Raw genomic sequence first — 22,239 nt, 5'->3', positions numbered from 1 at the left:
CGCAAAGGGGTTGCCCTGTCCACAAACGTACATATGTAGGATGGTCAAACAGAGGGAGCAATGTAGAGAAGACCAAGTATGAGGTAGTAGACCAAACTCTACTCATCCTGGCGCTATTGAGGAGCTGTCGTAGCCATGAATGGCCATGAGTACGGGTGAGTATGACGGGCCATGCCTTCCCGGCCCTAGCTTCTGTCTGCTGGGAGAACATTGCCTACATCCGTTCGAAAAACGACGTATTTGCCTACCGTTGTAAGCACCGATGTGGGCCCGGCAGCAAGGTCTTTGCAAGGGTTACCTTTCCCGCTCCGTTTAGCCCCCACTGCGCTAGTTTTGCCACTCTGCGCATATTCGTATGTATACCATACGCCGACCCACCAAACGGATTGGCAGCTGCTATCTACTTCCCCGACTCTGCTCTCATTCCGTAAACCCTATGATAGGTCTGCATACTCGCCTGGCATATGGCTACACCTTCGTCGTTTGCTCTCGCTCATCGCGTTCGAGTATAAAAGCAGCAGAATCGAGAGTCATTCACGATCAGTCTTCCTGCGGCCTGCTAGGAATGCCAACGGTGACTTACATATATTTGCCTTTAAATTTGCTCGTTTTGCCTAAATTCGACGAGGAGGAATACCATTATTATCATCATCGTTGCAAAACTCTTCATCGTCGTCATTGCTGCCTATGGCTGCTCTATTGAGGCATCGGCAGCGGGATTTAGTAGGGCCTATAAGCGCGTGGGCGTCTTCGGGTTTACGCATAGCGAGCGCAATGCATATACGCAGCGTATGCATGTTTCTCATAAATGCGAATTGACGCCATTGCAGTGGCAGTAACGCGGCACATAGTAGCGCATGAAAAACATGGTCGCGTAGCCTTGCGCAGTCCGCCGGCGAAGTGGCATCACTGATTACATTTCGTTCTCTAGATTCGTTTCTACTTTTCCATACGTACGCGCCTATTATAGTTTATATTGCCTTCTCACCCCGCGTCTAGCTATCCATTTCGCTATAGCCTTGGTCTGCGTCTCATTTCGAAGCTCAGACTTTCCAACCTCGTCTATGCTGGGAATTCTTGCTAAATCTATTGCAACAGCGGGAAAGACAGCAATTGCAGCCTTCGTGGCAGGAGGGTTAATGCTATAGCACAGCGGGACAGCTAGGTCCCCACCGCATAGAGTCGAGAGCGTACATACAACATTTGGACTCATATCGCTCGAGGTTTGGTCACGATAAACTAGCTAATATAGTTTGCCATTTTGATTAAGTGCTGTTTTCATTTCTCGATCATTTGCCGGGTGAAGGATGGTTCGCGAAGGCGAGACAAGCGGCGACAAGTGTTACTTAGATATTATGGAAATATTTACCACGAGGCCATTGTGAAGTTTGATAGTAAACATCGTAGATGCAGCGTGAGAGCTAGAGCTCGCATAGCGTTTCATGTTGTTACAAGGATTTGGAAAGTCGGATGAGGGTTTAAATAGGATTCAAGTGACCGCCTGATTTAGCAGGAAGAGTGCCTGTACTCAACTGCTGGTGCCCTTAGAAAATAAGCTCCGTAAATGTACGAAATGTTTTTGGCTTGACTTATGCTACGTATACACAAATACCGTCAGAAGCTATCGATAAGGCCGTTTATGCGCCAGGAATGACTAAACTATGACCTACAAGGCAAGTTCCGTTGCAAAGTTCTATTCTCCTAAATCTACTGTTTTATCTTATGAAATACTCCCTATGGAAAAAAGTTTTGAAAACATTTCTGAACTAATATGTGCGTTTCTTGCTTTTCTCTTTGTCAGCCAGATTCATGGGGTTGGCTTAGAGTGTGCTTTCGTGCAGAGGACGTGCACATACATGGATCTATTCGTCAATACAAACTTTGGCACGAAGGCATTTTCCTGTAAATTTTCATAACAATAGTGAAATATGAGTTATTATTGCCGCAGTCGCTTTAGTTAAAGCCATCGTGTATGCACGCAGGCACCCCTCGTTTCGGTACGACTTAGCGTGGCCATTGCCTCCGCTGGCACTGATACTCGAAATGCTTTGAGTTTAGTTGGCCGTAGGCGGTTGGTTGGCAATGGATCTTCACGGATTTCTTCTCAGTATATTATGAGTATCAGGCAAACGACAATCGCCTTCCTCTCTATGGGTAATTTGACGCGCTGCTCAGGCTCTTACAAGTTGTGACAATGCGACTCCCTATCCTGATGCCCTGTTCCTTTTTCTAGGCGCGCCCTTAGCAGTACCACCATTGGTCGGACCGATTTTTCAATGTCCAGATTTTGAATTTTTCGAAAAGTCCGCGTTTCATCTCCCGCGCACTCTCCCTTTCGTTTTTTCTCTCGACCTTTCGAGCGCCCATCTGAGCCGTTCCACTCCCCATTCAGAACCAAGCGACGAATCTCCTCTCAAACGAAGCTCACGATTCGTTCGTCGCCGCAAGCATTCTCGTCCTAGCCGAGAAAAGCAAGACACGTCTTTCGATGATGGCGGATGGACCGGGTCGCGGTAGAGACCCAGGGACCCAGAAACGGAAGAGACTCTAGAAGAGGAATCAGCGCCGAGCGGGGTTACGAGGCGATTGAGAGCTGGCGTAGGAAAACAGGGTAGCGGTGAGACGCAGACAGCTCCCTATATGAGAAGAAAGATATGGCGTTGCTGGTCAACGAGCCGCGGCTTCCTGTTCCGTAGTAGTCGCCGATGACCACGATCGGCCCGGATCCGGGCAACGGTATGGGCTAGACGAACTCAGGCAAGGAGAAAGAGAGGGTTCTACAAGGAAAAGATTTAGGAGCGAAGTGTACGGCATTGTCGATGGAAGCCTGGGTACGATGGGCTGCTGGTGACTAGATTTTTGTCAATAGTAGATTACGAATAATTACGAACGCTGTTTGAGACAGATTTGTTTAAGGTCTCCTTGAGGCCTGTGTTTTAAAAACGTACGTTTTTTTATATATACAGAAGTGTGCAGTATTCTCTACACGACAGCGACGCATTATTGTGTCCCTTTGAGCAGGTAGCACATGGGCCAGCAAGGAAGAAATATGTATTTTACTTTCCCACTTGCGAGCATTGACTTGCTGCCACTTACGAGTTCATACAAGAACTCTCCGTTGATGCTTACTTTGATCTCCTAAAAACTTCTAGAATATTATTTGCGATACCTTTTGTATCGACATCCTCTCAATTACCGTCGTACGCCTTCTATCTGTGCACCTGGTAAGATTTTTAAATGCAAAGAACACTAGTTTGTCTAGCAAAGTGCCTGTGTCACAGTAGAAGCAAAAGCCATCATCACTGGGGCGACAATCAGCTGATTGAAAGACGGGGCAAAGAGGGTCTAAGAGAGTTATGAGCTATGGGCTACTACATTCGATATAAACAGATACGCAAAAGGGAATCAAAAGGAAAAGTAGCAACGCCGATTTCTCGACTAAGCGTTGAGGTGAGAAGGCTCTAATCATTTGCTCCTCGAAGTGATAAATGAAGCGCTGGGAAGGAACTGCTCTTACACCACCCGGGTCCCCCGTAGAAAGACCGACCTTAGTTCACCCGAACGGCTCCATAACTCGTCTCGCACGATCACCACTGCTGCCACAAGGCCAATGTTATATGTGCTTGAGTTTGTGAGTCTATGTATGCTTAACAGTAATGCATCGCCCGATCTCACACACAATCACACAACTGATTTGTATTCAGTTTGCGGACAGTCGCCGCTGACTTGTTAGTATGATATATTGCAGTCATACCTCACACCCTGATCTGATAACCTCCGTTTTGAAGTTACGGACACTTAACTTACTTCCTCCACTTACCGTTGCTTCTTAATTTTCGTAGTTCCATCTGTCCTTAGCACTAACAAAACACAGCGCTGAAATTTGCTTCAGATAACACTAGCTTTAGTCGGTCAAAAAATTTAGTAGTTTGTGGTATATGCGGCTTTTCGGCTCAGCCTTGGCAGCAGATATTTTTTACTAGCTTCGCCTGTGAACAGCCTATACATACAGCATATATCGAACAAATAAAGAAGACTACTTGATTATTATAAAGAAAAAAAAGCATAGTAGAAAAACAAATCGAAGTCATGAGAGCTGAGGAAAAAGCGGCAGTTACTAAATAGGGAAAAACAGGCACGGGATCAAGACCTTCTTGCTAAATGAATTGACTGTTTGTCCTATTTTTTTTTCTTTCACAGGCTTGTTTGCCACTGTTCTTACTATGTGTGCCGGTGGCTTCATTTGATCGAGTTTCGTGTACGTGCATTGCCTTTTGTATCGTCCAGCACCCAAACCTTAAAAAAGAAAATTCCCTCTATAATCTAATATCTCAACTGCTTCATCTGTAAAGCTATCTTCTAGTTGCTACAACAAACCAAAGAGGATCGGTCGGAAGGAACTGGCCCTTTTGTCGCATCGGTGATAAGTACGGCAAGAAGCCGACAAAACCTTGGTGAAAACTTATTATTCATTAAATACGATTCAGATAGGTCTCGACAATTTCTCTTGGAGACGATGTCGCGGTACCGTGTACTTTGACCGCAGATTCTCCTAGCCGTATCAGGAAACAAATGGATATAAATGAATCCCAACGTGTATAGTTGAAGCTGGGATCAATCGACTGATCGTGCATTAACACACCGCTTTATTGACTTTGCTCCCTGTGCTCCGAATGGTCAACGGGCATTGATTATAGAGCTACTCTTTCTCCCAGTTCCTATTACATAACACCTTATAATTTTCTGTTTGCTCGGTAAATGCTTTGTGAATAGTCATCCGTTTTCTAAGAAGGTTTCCAGAAGGGTCGTTGGCGAGAAAGCGATATCTCGATTATTATTTCACACCATAAAATCGTGCGACTTGCATCTGTAGGGTAAGCCCTTTAAGTCCTAACTATAAAATATTGCCTTCGTCCTGGTAATTAAATTTTGCCTAAAAACAAACAAAATTCAGTGCAGAAAATCGAAAGACTAGCAAAAGATCAACCAAATAAATAAAAAATCGTAATCAAATAAGTAAAACAACGCTCCCTTATAGAATTGTTATAACGATCTGCATAAGGTGTGTGTTTTCGACATATGACTTTTATTTTGTAAAATAAACGCGTATGGAATTAATTCGCTAAACAAAGACGGTTGCCTGGTTGCGCTTTAAGGCCAAATACTTAAATATATTAGCTTGATAATGTCAAGTGGGATTGGTCTCGCTGGCCCACAAAGGCCAGTCGTCCTATTTGACACCTTTTGTTTGCTCCGTACATCCGTGCACATTACAAAAAAACTTTATGTGCATTTTTAGAACATGGCAGTACGGTTCCGATAATAAAGTTGTTAGCCGCGTCATCATGTTATTGAACAGCTGCCAAAAACGACGTGTCCTCTACGTAGGCTTAAACGGAAGCCTAAAGAAAACTAATTGGCCTATCTGGCCGTTCCTACTTAGAGCCTGTCAATAACGTTCATCATGGTGCATTATATCTGCAGAAATAATTTCGATGACTATGGTCAAACCGACGGACGCGTGACCTGCGTTAGATGGACTGATTGTTATTATAATGATAATTAAGTAGCAACTTATCGTGCGTTGAGGTGTGCACAACAATGCTCATAGATATCATCATAGTGCCGTTACTCATCAGTAATCTGTTAGCTGCAATGGCGAGGTAACATCCTCAATACTGCTGGTCTGAAGTTATTTTTTTCGCAGTTACGTAGCTACCTATTCAACGAATCTGCCATTACAGAACTATAAGTTCGTAGAGGTTTTTTTTCTTTGTTGTTGCCAGACAATTCCTACTCTTATTTTTTGTATATACTAGCACACCGACGGCAATTGTTTAGTTTTTGTCCAAATTGAATCTTCAATGTCACACGATTTTGGCACTATTGTGATCAAGATGGGTGTCATAGGCGCGTTAAGGAGACGACTCTTTCAGTCGCATAGTTCGTATGTCGTATGTCTGTGTATACTAACAACTACAGATCAACTTCAGTTATCGAGTTGTCGTAGATCGCCCGCGGCCGCGGGCGAGCTTTCATCATCTACGCAGTCATCGTCGTCAACCTGGTAGCCAGGCCTAAACAAGCGGCTTCTATCGTCCTTTACTGCTGCAGTCTCACGGCTTACATCGTGTCACAGGGACGGATCGCGAAACCTAGACAATGTGGCGTGTCTGTGTAAATCGCGGACGGCTGTTTATCGAAAACAGGACCGTACACCAGGACCGTTTGAAAGCGCCTCATCACCAAGTGTTTATGTATAATACCAGAATCGCTTGCGTAGTGACTATCTCGTATTATTGCTAGCGTAGCTGGTTGATCGGCATGTACTACTCTTGCAACGAGTGTACTTACTGTGCAATCAGTTTAGTGACCGTTACAGCATTTGTATCTCTGGGTCTGCCTGTGTGTGCTTGTGTACAAGGTGCGGTTCAACAATGCTTTGTAATGGTCGAGTCACTCGCGATCTGTTGGCCGATGTGTTCACCGTTATCGCCTTTATCAACACCATTCAATGTATTGTACCTGCGTGTCCTGAAACAGGACACCCGCAGACGCCCTGGATTGTGCAAATGCGCTCATAGACATTGAGCAACAGACGTAACTTGAAAGCATGTAGAGATCACCCGAAGAAAAAATGAAGCGAAAGAAAAATCGCGAACGCTTACTCGTTTTTCCCTTTTCTTCTATTCGAGATTGGGTGCGTATATATGGGTGTGTGAACGCTGATTGGAGACTGCCGCTCGCCTGATTCTGATGACGCCTCCCTTCTTTGTTCATCGGTCGTGTTTGCTGAAGTCGAAGAAATAGCAGAATTTTGTTTATTAGTTAGCTAACTTGTTTACATCGAAATAAATTCATTTAAAGGTAGAACGAAAGGGGAAATAAAAGTCGACATTTATGACCGGGTTGTGGGTGTAGTCTGTTCTTATCACTATTACTGTTAATTTCCACTACTGTTATTGGTAATTTTTTATTATCACCATCATTATATGGAACTATTATGTAATTCAAGCAATGTTAAATGTACATTTTTCATTTAATATTTATATATTATTGAATGTTTATTTTATACCAGTCGTCTGCGGTATTCATTTCGGATACTGATAAATAAGTTCAGGTTATTTATTGAAAATTACCTCGGGTGGTACCTTTGCGCGCGTCAACATAAGTAAATATTTTGAATTTAACGCCCGATACTTGTGTTAGGCATAGCTTGGTACTGGCGCAAGTTCTTATCGCTCAGCTATCCATGTCGCAACAGCATTGACCAAGAGTCGTAAAGAGTGTTTTCGACAAGGAGATCGATAGAGTGCCGTACCCACAGTCATAGGATTCTCACTAAGATTTGAAAATGTTAAATAAGTAGATTTTTTAAATTCATCTCACAACTCTAATAGTATCGAACCTCACACTCGAGCTTTTTGTACCGCCATCATTAGCCATAAAAAGAGCCGCCATAGTTAAATATAGCACCAAACATTATTTACCCTATATTGCGGCACGTCGACCATGTTGATAACATTAACCCACAACAGACATCGTTACAGGGTCCAACCAACTATTTCTTTTTCCTGTTGCGCTTTTAGTACACAATACATTTTTTTGCTACGTCGCGAAACTCCGTCAAAGGTCAAATTCATTATAACTTGTCAATACTAACTTATCCTACAGTCGTACGTCACAAAGCCTCATCTGAGTGAGCTTCGAGCCTTTCTAGTCTTGAATCACTTGGCGTTGACGCTCACTCCGCTGCCACAAGCTGACCGCACCGCCGTTTCGTCATCAGGTGGGAATCAGGACAACTGAATGTTGAGCGCTCGTCTATGCGTTTATGCCGTCGGTCTGCTCTGACCGAGCTCACGATAGAGAGATGGAGACACGAGCCCTAAATAACTACGAACGATGACAATACAATTGGGTTGAGGAACTCTTTGGAACCCTTGAGCTGGCTGAGCTTCAGTGTCCAGTGGCCACATACCAGCTTTGGAGTGCCAGGCAGGGAGTTATCGTAGAGCCAAACTGGTGACCGCGCCTCTCGTCAGTTGTGGTTCTAAGGGGCACCAAGAAGTATCATGCACAGCAGAAGAACGTAGCCTTGGGTTTCGCAGCAGGCGTCGCGCACAAGTCAAGAGATGCTGTTGCGACACAGTTATATAACTCCCGGTATAAACGAACCGACCTAAATTCCGCCGTTGAACGAATGTTTAAGGGGACGTATAGAGGGGGCCACTGTGGAGCAACGCAATCGTATGTAGAACAAGGCCTTCTAGACAGGCAAGTCCTACGGGCTTTCCCAATGATAAACTGCATAGCGAAACGTTAAATCACCCCATACAGGTTAAATAGGTCAGAATACACCTGTGATAGAATTGGGTCTGCGCATAATCAATTGGTTGTTTTAGAGGATGCTGTACGTGCACGTGTACGTGCTATACATACGTAACGAATTGAAACATGGCTGCATCCATTATTCGGCAGGCACAACGTCGCCAATATTAAACAGGCTCATTTATATTTCAATAATTTCGCGGCTGACAGATTTTATTTTTAAGCTATCAACGATCGTAACGCAGGCTACAGAACATCGCAAAGTAAGTTAGAAGAGAAACTTGAAGTACGATCGATCTAAACGACTCGAAAAATGAACGTTGATATTTAGAGGAAAAGTTAGCTCTGGATGATAAGTTCATTTATTCGTTCTATACGCGGAAAGCACACGGTGGGCGCGAGCAAGGACAAGTAGATAAACAGACTGGTGACTAAACTCTAGAAATTTACAACAATTTCAAACGCTCCACATACGTCTACCGTGATCTGGCAGTATTTTTCCTTATGAACTGCTGTTATGTAGGAAGGTATCACCCGTTAGTAACTGCTATTCGTCACGTTCTACACGCGTATAATGCGATAGCCGTTCGCGTACAATGAGCTGAGCTGTACTGTCTTAACTTCGTATTTCCTCTGGGGCCATAAATCCTAGTATAAACCTTAATCTCCTGAAGTTATTTTTCTTAGCTGTCGCGAGCGAAGTATCTTGAATCCTCTGAGACTAATTCCCAAATAGGGTCGTTTAGTTCTAAAATTGACGTGGCATATTGCTATTCGACTATAACTGCCTTACAAATCCACACAAAAAGAAGACAATTCAAGATCAACCCTTCATCGTTTTCAATTGGGAACCACTTTTAAGGCAGACGTCGCTCGTGGCCACAGGCAATGAAGAGCCAAGGTCAAAAATGTCTCCACCCAAGCATCTACATTCGATTGCTAACTTAGCGTCAAACAAGAGCTTGCTAATACGTAAGACAAGAGCTACAATTTTTCCCTGAGCCTATTGGCAGCAGCGCTGTTAACTTGCACAGCCTTCGTTTGAAGACCTGAGCATAAACTTAACGAGTGACTCAGTCTCTACACGCCGATAACAGCAGCTGTATTGAAATCGTTGATATTGCTAGTTAAGTTCAATATTCTTCCAAAGAATCAGCTTGAAATGTATCAAATCCTTAATAAGTGTGGCGGAAGATTCGTTTCACAAAACAACATTATCACAGTTATTGCTGCACATTTTTAACTCTACTTCGTCTAAACTTGAGTCTAAAAGTTATCCTCCATTAGTCGCAAATGCGTATGGCTTGAATTGTGCACGATACCGATGTGATTGCCATCGTTTCCAGTTGGATAATGCAAACCAGACAAAAAAAAGTTGCCATTTTCAAAAAAGAAAAGATTTTATATACAGATTGCTTATTTATTTATTAACTGTCTATATCACGAGCACAAAACCGGTTGGTGAAACAGCCACACACACACAAAGCAGTGGAATTGTGAGATTATTAGTTTGAATAAAAGTCAGATTGCTTAAAATTATAATTATCTAAGTAACTGAAGTAACTAGAGAACAAATAAAAGATGTCAAATCATTTCAAACATAACAATTGAAAACACATAACATGGCTGTAAGTACATCTGACGCCACACTGTCGGCGTTCCCATCATTAAGATACCAAAGGGAGTGTGTGTCAAGGATTGATATACCCTTTAAAAGCCAAACGCTCAAAATACCATCACTCGAGCAAGTTCTCTGTCCGGTCAAAAACACTGAGGGGTAAAGGTATTAGTAAGAGATAGGAGAGGGGGTTCCGTACAACCTGGTCCGTCCAACCGGACAATTGTCCGTCGCTGCGACCCTCAAGGGGACGACTCGAAATCAACGGAGCGAAAATAATAGAAATATGCTTTTGTATTCTTATAGCTCCCTCGTACAGTCTCATGCTGCCCGCCCCGACGTGCCGCTTGCATATTGCAGATCAGTTCTCACTCAGATTTGCTCCGTGTCCCTCCGTATGCGACCCAACGAGGCCACCCTCACCGACGCCGTTCCGTTCATCGGCTTTTTGTCTCGAGGTTTTCGCGCATTCAGGCCGCCACGAGTGGCCTCTGTCCGACTCGCATTCATATCTTCTCTTATACCAAGAAGCTTTTGCTTTGCCACTCTTTCTGCCCCGTCGCACGAAGCTCTTGACTAGTAAGCTCGCCTCGTTAATATGCAATGCATAGTCGTCGAATGCTAAGACCCAGTCACAGTCGATAGAATCAACCAGCCGGTCATCCGAAAAACCCAATTCAATTACGCACCAGAGAGGCTGCTGTTGGCGGCGCACCGCAAAATCTCAACAGCACGAGGCATGCTCTGGATGGGCTATGTGCTGGTGCCTAGGCCAATCGTCACGATTACATAGATGGCATAGAACATCGGAGTTTGCAAAAGGTTGCCCCCCCCCCCCCCCCGGCCCAAATCATACGGGTCTACGGTGTCAGGGGCAAGAAGTAAAGTTAAGGAAGGGATTCCTAGAAATTCAGTTGCTTATTAATAATCAGACGTTAATTGTCGTTTGTTTGACGCTTACACATTAAATATGGACCTATGCATGCTTTGCCATCGTACTTGTATGTTGGACCGCGCGTCGTATTATTATGTAGCAGCGTAGTCAAGTGGTTTATGGCAATGGCTTTAGGTAACGATACTCCATTGTTGATAAGTATAAAATGCAACATATACGATAATATAGAGAAAGTTTGATTAAAGTACGCTGTTTTTTTGAAACAAAATTTTACGCCATAAAGTAAAAAAACTAACTACGCCTTATTACAACTGCTGGCAACAATAAGGGGGTTTGAACGCTAGTCTTTGAGAAGACTGCTACCTCGTCGCGCTAGGATTATTATTATTTAGCCTAGTCGTTCTTCATTGCCGGTTGTGGTAAAAGCAACGATGGCTAATGTTGCTTGCCAAATCGCCCCTTGCCATAAGCATACTCTTACAGCCATTGAACATACTCAACGTAACTGTTTCATAGTGCAATTGGGTTGGTTGTAGAGCGGAGACAGTGAGGGGTCTGTGATCAAACAACACAGAACACTCGTTTTTAGCCACCGGCGAAATTTTCCTGACGACTGAGATTCTTATTCTCTTTCTTTCAAGATCGGGCTGGGTTCGGCCATTACAGCGGCGGTACCCCTTGGGTCTAGTCTTTCTAGCAGCACCTCATCTTGCAGCTTCCTTGCAATACGGCAGCGTAGCAAAAAGCACGCTCAATAAACACGATCAACCATAAACACATTCACATGTTGGCCATATGGCGATGGTGCACATCTTTACCGCTTTCCCCCACTTATAGCCTAGAGAACGAGAAGAAAAAGACGGGAAAAAATAGCCGCATATGGCCAAAACGACAGCCACTCTTGGTCGCCGTCTCCATCGTCTTCGCTGAGACATCTCCAGTGCTGGCCAATGGCAACGCATCAGGCAGCGAGCACAGAACAGGAGACGCGAAAAAGCACGGTTTAGTCGTTTGGAAACACTATGGTTAGCGGGAGCTAGCCAGCAGCGGATGCGTCCGTCGGCTCGGCATTATGATCGCTTCACTCGACAAGAAGTCCCGCTACTAACAAAGGAACAGTATTTCTTAGATTACCGACAACCGTTCGCCGATTATCGCGTTAACCCAGAGATGATGACCAAAAGCAGATAGACGCTGCTAACAAAATTACCATCGTGTTTACTCCAATATAAAGACTAATGTATGCGCATGTATCTAAGGACGGCTGTAATGCCGTTAAGCGTCTATATGGACTCATAGATGATGTGGTCATATGGCCAAGCAAGTGTTGTCGGGTGAACTGAGTCGCCATAATAATGGTCAAAGCGGCCGTTTTACCTGCGAATACGAATCGTGTGTCGAACGCCATGCTTGATAAATACGTGAAGGCCATGGATTTTATTTTTTTTTTTTTCTATATAAGCTGAACTTTTTAGACTGTTTCACCCTCCATCCATCTTGACCATGTGAATTACGAAAAAAAAATGTAGTGGTATTTTAATCTCAAAAAATGAAACATTTTGAATTTTATCTTCGCTGTCACCATTAGGCATCTCATCATATGCTTAGCTTTTATCACGAAACGAACTGTGTCAACGCCCGGATTCGAACCTAGACCACTGTGTCATCCTCAAGTTCAGCAAGTCCAGCAAACATGTTAGCCACTACATATACATATATAGGTACAGAGGTACTCATTCTGGTTGCAGCTAAGTGCACGGAGAGATGAATGATGGAGGCAAACGATTTTAGAATATAATGTAACCTTAATTGGGAACTGAACCCAGGATTTCATCTTGTAAGTTTGGTGTCCTATCCGTCCCGCCACAGCGGTAGTACCTTTCAGTTGCGGACGTGCCGGGCTCTAGTTACCATACGACCAATGCTCAATTTAAGCTAGTGTTTCGTGATAGGAAACATTGATGATAGGACGGTTGGTATAAACCTGTGAGTTCACAAGTTACTTTTCTCTATATTTCCAGTAAACTGGTGTTACAATCGAAAACATGTAAGCTGTTCAATTTTATTTTAGACACTATATCATTATGAGATTTCTTTTTTTAGATTCCCCATCTCTGTATACGAACCAACCTAAATAGGATAAAACTTAAGTTTTGCTCCACAACCGCTTTATGTATTGATGGTTTGAATGGGGTGCTAAACACGACCTCAAGATCTCCCCTTACCATAAGCTCCTACTGGTTGTTAGCAGTTGAATTGGCTCCGTTCGTTCGGGACATCTTGCTTTCCAGTCGAACCCAAGCGGATGTATCCTATCGTGCGGACGTCAACACAGGCTAATTCGAGACGTACGAAAAATTAGACCAGTGTGCGGAATGAGGGTATGCAAGCAGTGCTGGGTATGTGCTTCTTCCGGTTGTCAAAATACCCCTGCACTGGTAGACGACCGGCATAGTGCGTGTCTTTGATTTGTTGGAGAGTACTCATGGTAGTGGTGGAATGAGGGCTTCGAATTGCCCGAATACGACTTGCGTCGCGAGAAAACCAGCTCAGAAAAAGGATTGAAGGGAAGAGGAAAGGGGGTTTACCTTTCTATACATGTGTTTCCTTTCAGCGTCCTCCTTCTTTAACTCCCTTAGGTCGCAAATCTATCCGACTGACTAGAGAACGGTTACTGTGTCTTATTGCCAGGTAGCCGTGGTACGTGTCGCTTGCTGCTACGACTGTTGCTGCTAGTACCACAGAATTCTCGTTAACGAGGACAGTATAGGGATCGTCAGGAGCTGTGGCTGGGCGGAGACTAGCTTGCTTGTGTCTGGCGGAGAAAGGGGCTTGCGGGTGGGTTTTCACTCGGATGACTTCTGAACCCTCGAAGCCAGCCCTCAGCCATCGTTCTGGCTTCCTGCGTCGTCCTCTTCGCTTCTCTTGTCGTCGCAATCCAACAGCCATTCACTCGACGCTAGCAATCGCCGACAATTCCAACTATCTTTATACTGATTCTCTCGTTCCCTGACAGTTGTCTTCGCTTTCCATCTCAATCTACTATGGTTGCAGAAGCCGCTCCAACGTGCGTCACCGGCAGCTCGTCCGTCCACGAGCGCTGAACCTCACTGATCCTCCAACCTCAATCTGATAAGTCGCTTTCAGATTATTCCCTCAGACAACTCGAGCGATGCTGTCGGTACCGGCCGCAGTCGAACGAACCTTAGTCTTCATCTCTGCTATCTTCCACCTTTTTCTGCCTGAACCGCTCGCTGCTAGCATACGATGAGCCAGTTTAAGCCAGTCGAAGCATGCGGTGTCGACGGCCACAACTCGTAACCAGCCGGGAGGAAAGAACTCGCCCTGAGACAACAAGACCGCTTCGGACCGGATAGAGAAATCCAGGCGTTCATTCGGTCCTTAGTTGGGCACCCCAATGGTGCTGCTTGCCCGCCCGTTCGTTCTGCTACCACTTGAGCTCTCGTTTTCACTATTTCTCTCTGGCCATGTTCTTCGTGGACTTGCGGAGAATCTGGGCGGGGCAGGTTAGCTCAGATGGGGTTAGCAAAAGCACGTTGTGGCCCTAGCGACGTAGAATTGACGACAATAGTCGGTGTGACTGCCAAGGGCCTGTTTTCTATTGAGGAAACCAAGTAAACCTCCGGGAAAGGAGGAGACGAAGCACAAAGCTCGAACGAGCTATACGAGAGCCTGCGATGGACATACTCCACGACTGCATGACATGTTTGGCTCGCTGATATTACCTTCCGACCCAGAGTAAAAACCTAGGGTTGTTCGCGAACGATCACAGAGTCGCCAGGCGAGAAACAGGAATTCGCAGTCGATCGTCAACTGCAGTGGTAATCATGGGGGTGGGGCTGACAAAAAAAGTCTACGGAAAACAAGCCGTGATTCGTACGTACAGAGGCGCACGTAGAAGAGGAAAAGCTTTTTACGGGTTTCTGCTGACTACTCAAGGCTGGTGGCACAACTAAACTGTTTTTGTGGTGGACAAAAATGAATCTCGACGCCGCTGTAGGGTTCTAAATAATATCCGTTTCCTGCCATATCGTCTATTCGTAAAATTGAACGTCAGTATAAAATAGAGCAAATTTATTACCTAGTACATACATGACGAATCTATCTCAGGGGGTAAGCCTAGGATCACTCAGTACCTTTAAAGTCATGATCATTCATTTTTTCTTTGCTTACTGTGAATTTGTACCAAAGAACTCCTCCAGTCATCATATTTATTGTTACCACTCCACAGTACTGCGTTGTTATACACAGAAACAAGCAGTTGCTTACAGAAAACAACTGTTGAATTTTCGGAGGTCAACAAATGTTGTTCAAAATTGCCGTATAAGTCCGAAAAACTGATCATATGTATATTTCATCTGCGCCAGAAGTTCAGATCAAGTGGTTAATGAGTACGACCATGGTGCATATCCAGTATACGACATTGCGATTCCACGAACACTACGCAATACACAATAACCTAGTATAGTTTACGCAGAATGGCTAAATATTTATCCCTACAAAGGAAATCCCGCCTGTTTTTAGTTATCTTCGTATAATTTTCTCGAGACAGCGAACGCGTCGATTCCTTCTTCAGTCGCCTTTCAATTTGCTCTATCTATCTATCATAGTCTACCCCTTTGATAACGCCTCTTAGAACCAAAACGCGACCTTAAACAAGCTGTCGACCTATCGATGCATCACCCCTATAATTCAAACGAGTAGACGTGCTGCGTGCCCCAACTAATGTCATTTTTAATATAGAATCCACGGTACAACGTACATCATATCACATTTACCGTAAGTAATACATGTACATGCAAACGGTTCATCGCATTCATAATTACGTATTGCGTGTGTCTAGTAGTTTCAAATACCAAGACAGAACCTTTCCGGATGATAGGCGGATGATATGCGAACCAATTACTAAGCATATCGGAGGAGAAAAAGCCGGCCTGTCGCTCCGTCCAGCAGCAAATCCATCTAAGGAGATGGACCGATTTCACTGTTCAGAGGGTAGTTCGAGTACATTCTGTGGGGGGCGTCGCCACCCTTGCGGCGCTAATAATCCTCTCGTCCGCGCGGTTTCCAAAACCAACCTGTACCGAGAATGAACTCTTCGAACAGATGGCACCTGCGCAGCCTATTCGAAGAGAGCTGTTTACTATTTGGGGAACAGCGCCATCGAAATTCACGCTAAGAATTTGTGCTATTGAGGATATCGGGACTCTCTACTTTGAGACGCAATGTTGCACTACACGTTTAGAGCGGCTTCTCGGTCACGCGAGCACCGAATTTGAATTGGAAGCAACGAAGTAGTTGTTTTGTCTTAGAAATAAATCAGGTAACACCTTCAAACCGGCGGAACGCTATCCTCTCTTCGGCACTCTAACCTCATAACTGGATGCCAGCCAGGACGACTATTTGAGGATCTGCCACAACTACACAGATTGCCGCGCGTCCCTAGAACTAGAAATACGTCGTAGACTCCCTTATCCGCTCTGAATGTTTCCACCACATCAGCAGGTGAATGTCATTGCTGACGCCACTGAACCACCGATTCGTTGACATATTTAAAGATATATAAAGAGAGGGAGAAAGCGAGAGAGAGAGCAAGTTCGTAACGCCATACACACTTAATTAATGCGTGTGTGCTTGTGGCCGTGTACATATATATACATATAGTTCATTTTAGGTATTTATGCATAGACGGGATCTGTTGAACCGTATCTCCATAAGCGCTGCTATATTGTCGTGACTAAATTCCGATCATTTTTATGCTAGGGAATGTTTTATTAGATCTACCAATCTCTTTTTTCGGTCAATTCATCGCAATTTTCGTTCCTTATCGTGAAAATACAGTATACAGAAGCGTCGTTTTTTAAGTCTATATTTAAAGACACTGGAAATCAGACGGACGGTCGACCAATGCTAAATATCTGTTTGAATTCTGAGTCAACGTGGTTGTTCGAAATGAGCTTGTTTCGAGCATCAAGCCGCCTTCCGGTTATCCGTTCGGCCGACTGCAAAATCCCCTTGTTTCGTGTATTGGCGTTCTGCCGTTGCCGAACATGCGGATGGAGGGCACAGAGGTGGATCGCGAACACGTGGAAAATATACGTGGTGAGTATAACCTGAGCCGGACAAAGAGAGGCCGAATAGCCGATCTCCGTACGGCGTGATATGAACGTGGCCGACCTCATCCATCATCTTTTGAATTCTATCTGTTTCACCCCCACCTTCGCCACCGCCACCTAGAGCCCCCGCCAAAGGGGTCATATACGGGGCGCCTGCCGCCAATTGAGTTTCGCTGTTTCTCCAATAGATCTTCACTCCCTGACTGAGTTGAACAAGTTCGGTAACAGCCACTCCACTCCGGCAGGCATTGTTTTATATCTCTCGATTCAGTAGAGGGCTATAGAATGAGCTTGCAGAGGGCGCAGAAGGGAATCACGAACATGAAGTGCTCCCGTACGACACAGGTCGCATCATTGTGTGCCCGGAAAGTGCAATTGGGAGATACATATATGTATACATATAAAGTAGTTGTGTGTATGCGTAATCCGTCGTAAAATGGCAAATTGTCATCCTGCGAAGTTAGACTTCGGGTCGCGAGAGATATTCGTAGATGTGAGTATATAAACATCTAATTGAAAGAAGCAACCGAGATTATACAGACGTCTAAGCTACCTTTGGACTGCGTCCTGCGTTTGGATGTTTGAGAAACAAAGGCGATGAAGTTACGACATTGCTCACATTGTACATTAATTATACTGGTCATCGAATCTGTTTTTGCATAGTTGGATTATGTCTTATACTAGTTATAATACTAAAACATACGTTAGACGGAACAGTCATAAATTTTAGAATAGGCGTACCCTTTTCCGTTCGGCATATTGGTATAGATGCAACAATTTAGTCTCATAACATGTGCTCGTCCTTCTCTTACCAAAAAACAAGTAGCTGTGAAAAAACTAGGCGATCTTAAAAATCGGTTCTGTGTTGCTCACGTTTGAATTGTATGATTACTTATATATACACTAATAGTCTACTTCTATATTTACAATACCCACACCACTGATGCCATACGCACTACGAGTATATTGGTCTTCCTTTCCGTGTCTGAATCAGCCTTTTACCTACGTTTAAGGGCCGTCTGTCGAACCGGTCACACTGATTAAGTCGGCCTATCGTTTCGAATAGACGCGCGTAAATCGAACACTGACCTCGTCGTCGGAACAACTGCCATACGACATTAGGGACAACAATAAAAAAAACTCGAAAGCGACCAAGCAAAATGTCCAATAGGTTCGTTCGATGGTTTCATGTTCGATCGTCTTAGTTTGCTTGACGATATATTATGTCGTACCCGCGCGATGCCTTTTATAAGCTGTGCCTATTCATTAATATCAAGCTAACAGCCTAAAGCCAGCCAGACCCGGTCTGATTCCCTCTGATTGGCACCATACTACACAGACAACATCTATTAACGAGTCTATTTCTCCCTCTCGTTGCCTATGTAACTATGACTTTTTCGTTGCACACTCCTCTTCGTGCAGACATCTTCTACGAGCATTTGTCTGGCGATAATGATGAGAGTAAGCTCGGCTTAAAGTCTTCGCGTTTCTCTTCGAGTTGGTCAGAGTAGTAGATTTCTTTATTCAGCCGGTGGCGTGTACAACTGTGCCCGTTTCCGTACTGTCCTATTCGACCGCACGGCGGACCGTACAGCCGAAAGGCATGTTCCGTGCGAACGATCATTTGGTCCGCTGGTCGTAGATGAGAGATGTGTGTGTGTGTGTGTGTGCTGGCGTCGTACCGTGGTAATAGCATGGATAGGCCAACTACTGATTGATGACGTGTCTATTTTCTATAGAAATGATGTCTGCCATGTTCGTGGACTAGCGCTAGTCGTTTCGACCAGTGGAAAGATCATCGTCAACAATGAACAGAACATCATACGTATCTAGATACATGGCGGTAGCGGTACAATAGATTGATGACCAAGCCTGCGAATGGCCAACCCTTTAAGTCCTGCTTGGCCGCGTAGGACACTGCAGCGACTGCATCAGCACTAATGTTCAATGCAGCAACCGGCTCGTAGCAAAAAGTGATGACGGGAGTCAATTAGATCACCAAATTCATTGCTTCTGTATGTCAGTTTGTAAGTCTATCAAGAATGAGGTGTGCATAGCACTGTTGGGTTCTTTGTGATGGACGGCGACCGGCGACTAGATGTCGTCCAGCTGGGAAGCAACGAGTACGGATCACCATCGTCATCGACTATGCAACTGTGGTCTGGTTTTGTCCTTGTCTCGTAGGTACGGTATTTACATTACAGATGCCTTCGTGTGTGTGTGGCCTATGACATCGAGTGGTCAACGACGGAAACAGTTCTACCTAAAAATAATGAACCAACTACCAAATGCAATCGTAAATGTTTGCATTTGCTTATAGAACAACGAGAATTGAATCCGTTCTCTGAAAATTATTTCAACTCTTCAATGAGCAAGGGAAAAAGCACGATTCCGTGACTAGTGACAATTTTTTTGTTTCGATAAAAACAGAATCCTCTGTCACATGCTATGGCTCACAAAATCATAGGCATCGTCCCATACGTTGTACCCACTCGTTGTCATTTAGTGTTTTTCGTTGTTACCTTATAGACCATGTTCGATCTTATGCTCGCACGGCCAACCCTATCTAGTTCGTTTCCTCTTTTTCGGAATCATGTCATGGCTGCCCGCAGCTGTTGCTACTGCCGGGCTAATAACTAAAGAGTAAGGTATTCCCAATGCTGTCATTGATGACAGTAACACCATCGACATTGACTCGCCTCCATACGTTTCGACTAATAACGCACGATCCCGGACACGCAAAAGCGAAAGAAAGAGTTGTATGAAGATGGACGTTAGACCATATGCCACCAGCAGGAGCTTATCAAAAGGCTCCACAGCGACTGTATGGTGCGCAGTAGATCATTACCACGATGATCGCGTCATGGTGGATAGATATAGACTTGAGAACAAAGGCGGTAATGGCTTTACCGTTCATTGCGGTGTGCACTGACAGCACGAGGCTGCTATTGGTAAAGTGCTACCTACTCAACCTTAGGATTTCAAAAAGCTTGCTCGATATTGCTAGGGACATTATTGTTTGACGAAGATATTTCAGAATACTTGTCGTAGACAGTCGCATGGATTTACATTTCATAAGGCCATCGAATTCACTGAAAACTCATGTCCTCCTTAGCACCGATAAAACTTGTAGATAGACGTGAAACGGAAAAAAAATAGGTCGATAACTGCGACTGTCTACCATAAACGTAGCGCGATTCCGTCCATGATCGTGTGTTTACCTATAGAGTCAAAAGTGTCAAACATACTGTTTAACCCTAACCCAAATTTTAGCCCGGTAAATGCATATAGTGAATCGAACCTTATATCTCCCTACTTTATGCCGATAATTTTTGTTCAGTGTGTTAGCTTGTAGTATTCTTCAAGGACGTCTGATTTGAAGGTTCCAGTTTTGATTAAGACTTACCGAAGCGTCTGAGTTTAACCTCTAACCCCGATGGCCAACAATTGATCTGTAAACAATACTTACCTGTATTGATGGTCGACAAGAAGTACATAAGTAACAACACGTCGAACTCAGCTGTCCAAATCAAGTATCTAGCTACCTGTCGAACAATACAAGATAGCAACAGCAGCATCCATCAAGCTCAGCTTTCTTTGCTTTCATAGCAAACAAATCTATAGCTGTTCTCCTCAGTTCTCCCACCGCGTTAATGATGGCGTTATGGCATCTGCTTCAGTGGCAGCAGCAGCGCCAACCCCATCTGCTAGCGCTAGCGTCTTCGCTGAGCAACCAGTAACCTAAAGCAGGTAGTGAAGTGGCGAAGCTGTGAGGCAGCGTGGCGTCGCGCCGCTTTGTGGCGTGTATATTTCAATCTTCAGCATGCATTTCGCCTCAAGCTACGCGCAGTACATACACGGCAAGCTGGACGCTCTCCCAAGACAGCTGTTCACCTAACTGTTTGTCTTCTTTACTGTGCCTCTTTGCTGTTTCCATGTTTTCGTTTCCCTACGTCTTCGCCCGACAGTGGCACCCACCTCTTAGGGGAGCGGTCTCTTTATCGGATCCTGTACGCAGACTCGTGCACACTTACCTGAAGCAATTGCACCAGCGAAATCCTTTTCTCCCTGGATATTTGTATACATATTTGTCTCTCAACTCCGTATTACTCACTCAGGCCGCTTGCTGTTTGCCTTTGTCCTTCTCCCGGCTTCTCTCGTTATGGCATTTTCTCCTCTATTCGTTCGTAAAACAATTAATCATGAATCATCAGCGACTAGCAGCGGCTGAAGAACCGCTCAGTGGTCGAACCGAGGTCGAAAAGAGCTAAGCGAAGTGTAATAGAGGCTGTGTTGCCCTACATACGTTGCTTCGGCCTCGACTATGCCAGCGACAGTCTCGCAGATCAGTTCGAACTTGCGCGCCATTTTATTTTTCATTTTTAATCACCATCATCATTAATTGAATGATCGCTAACGTAATTGTTGAAAAAATTGGGGAATAAACTCACAAATGGAAATTGCGGCTGCCGCAAGCATATGCATAAAAGCGTATGCTTAGGCACGCACAATTGAGCGGTCTCGGTAAAACAACTAATCGTACATTAACTGCATAATACCACTCATTATGCCTTGCCACCCGATGACCGATGTCAGATGAAAATCAAAGTCCCCAAACAACAAGTGCAAATGCCTCTTGGCAAAAGTGTTGATGTATTCGTTAGGTTAAAAGAACAACTAACGAAACCACATTTTCAGAGTAATGCTTACGTCCCTCTTCTTCTATATATAAACCCCATATTTCTCCCATACCCTATTTTCCGCAGCTTCTCGTATACGGTGTACACTTCTGCTCGCTACAAACCCGCCTCTTTCATTACATCTGCTGCCACCAAAACATCACCAACAACATCTCCTAAACAGTTTCCTAGAGCCGCGTATTTTTCCTAGCCACAGAGGGGCATTTTCCCCCCTCGTTTCGTGCGCTTCAGACAGATAGCACCGGAGTCGCGCGCTCGTACGAGCTCCGCGTTTAAGGACACGAGGTGAAAACGAGAGTTTCATTTCAACACCTCATCGGTCCCGACCATCACCGTGGATCTCTTCTTTCTTCGGGTTGGCAGCAGGCTTTGATTGCCACCGCGGAAGCCGCGGCGGACGCTGGGTCTCACTACCTTTGCCTCAGCAGTTCTTTACACTTAGCGATGGTACTCGTCTAGCGTGCTGAGTCAATCTCGAACAACTAAGTGAACAACGGCGGTCAGAGATGGAGCGAAGCAACCCGATAAATTTAGATACCTGCTCGGTAAACTCACAAC

At 44.6% G+C, this 22,239-nt stretch overlaps 1 protein-coding gene across 3 annotated transcripts in view; it reads left to right on the top strand.

Moving 5' to 3' along the window:
* Positions 1 to 22,239, top strand: part of LOC147754830 (uncharacterized) — a 141,078-nt gene that overhangs the window by 104,895 nt on the left and 13,944 nt on the right. The window contains exon 4 of one of the 3 annotated variants that reach the window (XM_086992300.1): positions 4,201 to 6,958. The exons of the other annotated variants lie outside the window; for them this stretch is intronic. Within the exon in view, the coding sequence (XP_086848426.1) occupies positions 4,201 to 4,247 (47 nt within the window). The 3' untranslated portion in view covers positions 4,248 to 6,958. Of the gene's footprint in view, positions 1 to 4,200; positions 6,959 to 22,239 lie in introns of those variants that run through there. 3 annotated transcript variants of the gene reach the window in all.

The sequence above is a fragment of the Varroa destructor genome, unplaced genomic scaffold (genome assembly GCF_002443255.2).
Source record: "Varroa destructor unplaced genomic scaffold, Vdes_3.0 BEIS01000006.1, whole genome shotgun sequence".
Taxonomy (NCBI): Eukaryota; Metazoa; Arthropoda; class Arachnida; order Mesostigmata; family Varroidae; genus Varroa; species Varroa destructor.
The sequence above is the reverse complement of the archived record's forward strand: the minus strand, read 5'-3'. Positions and strand labels throughout refer to the sequence as shown.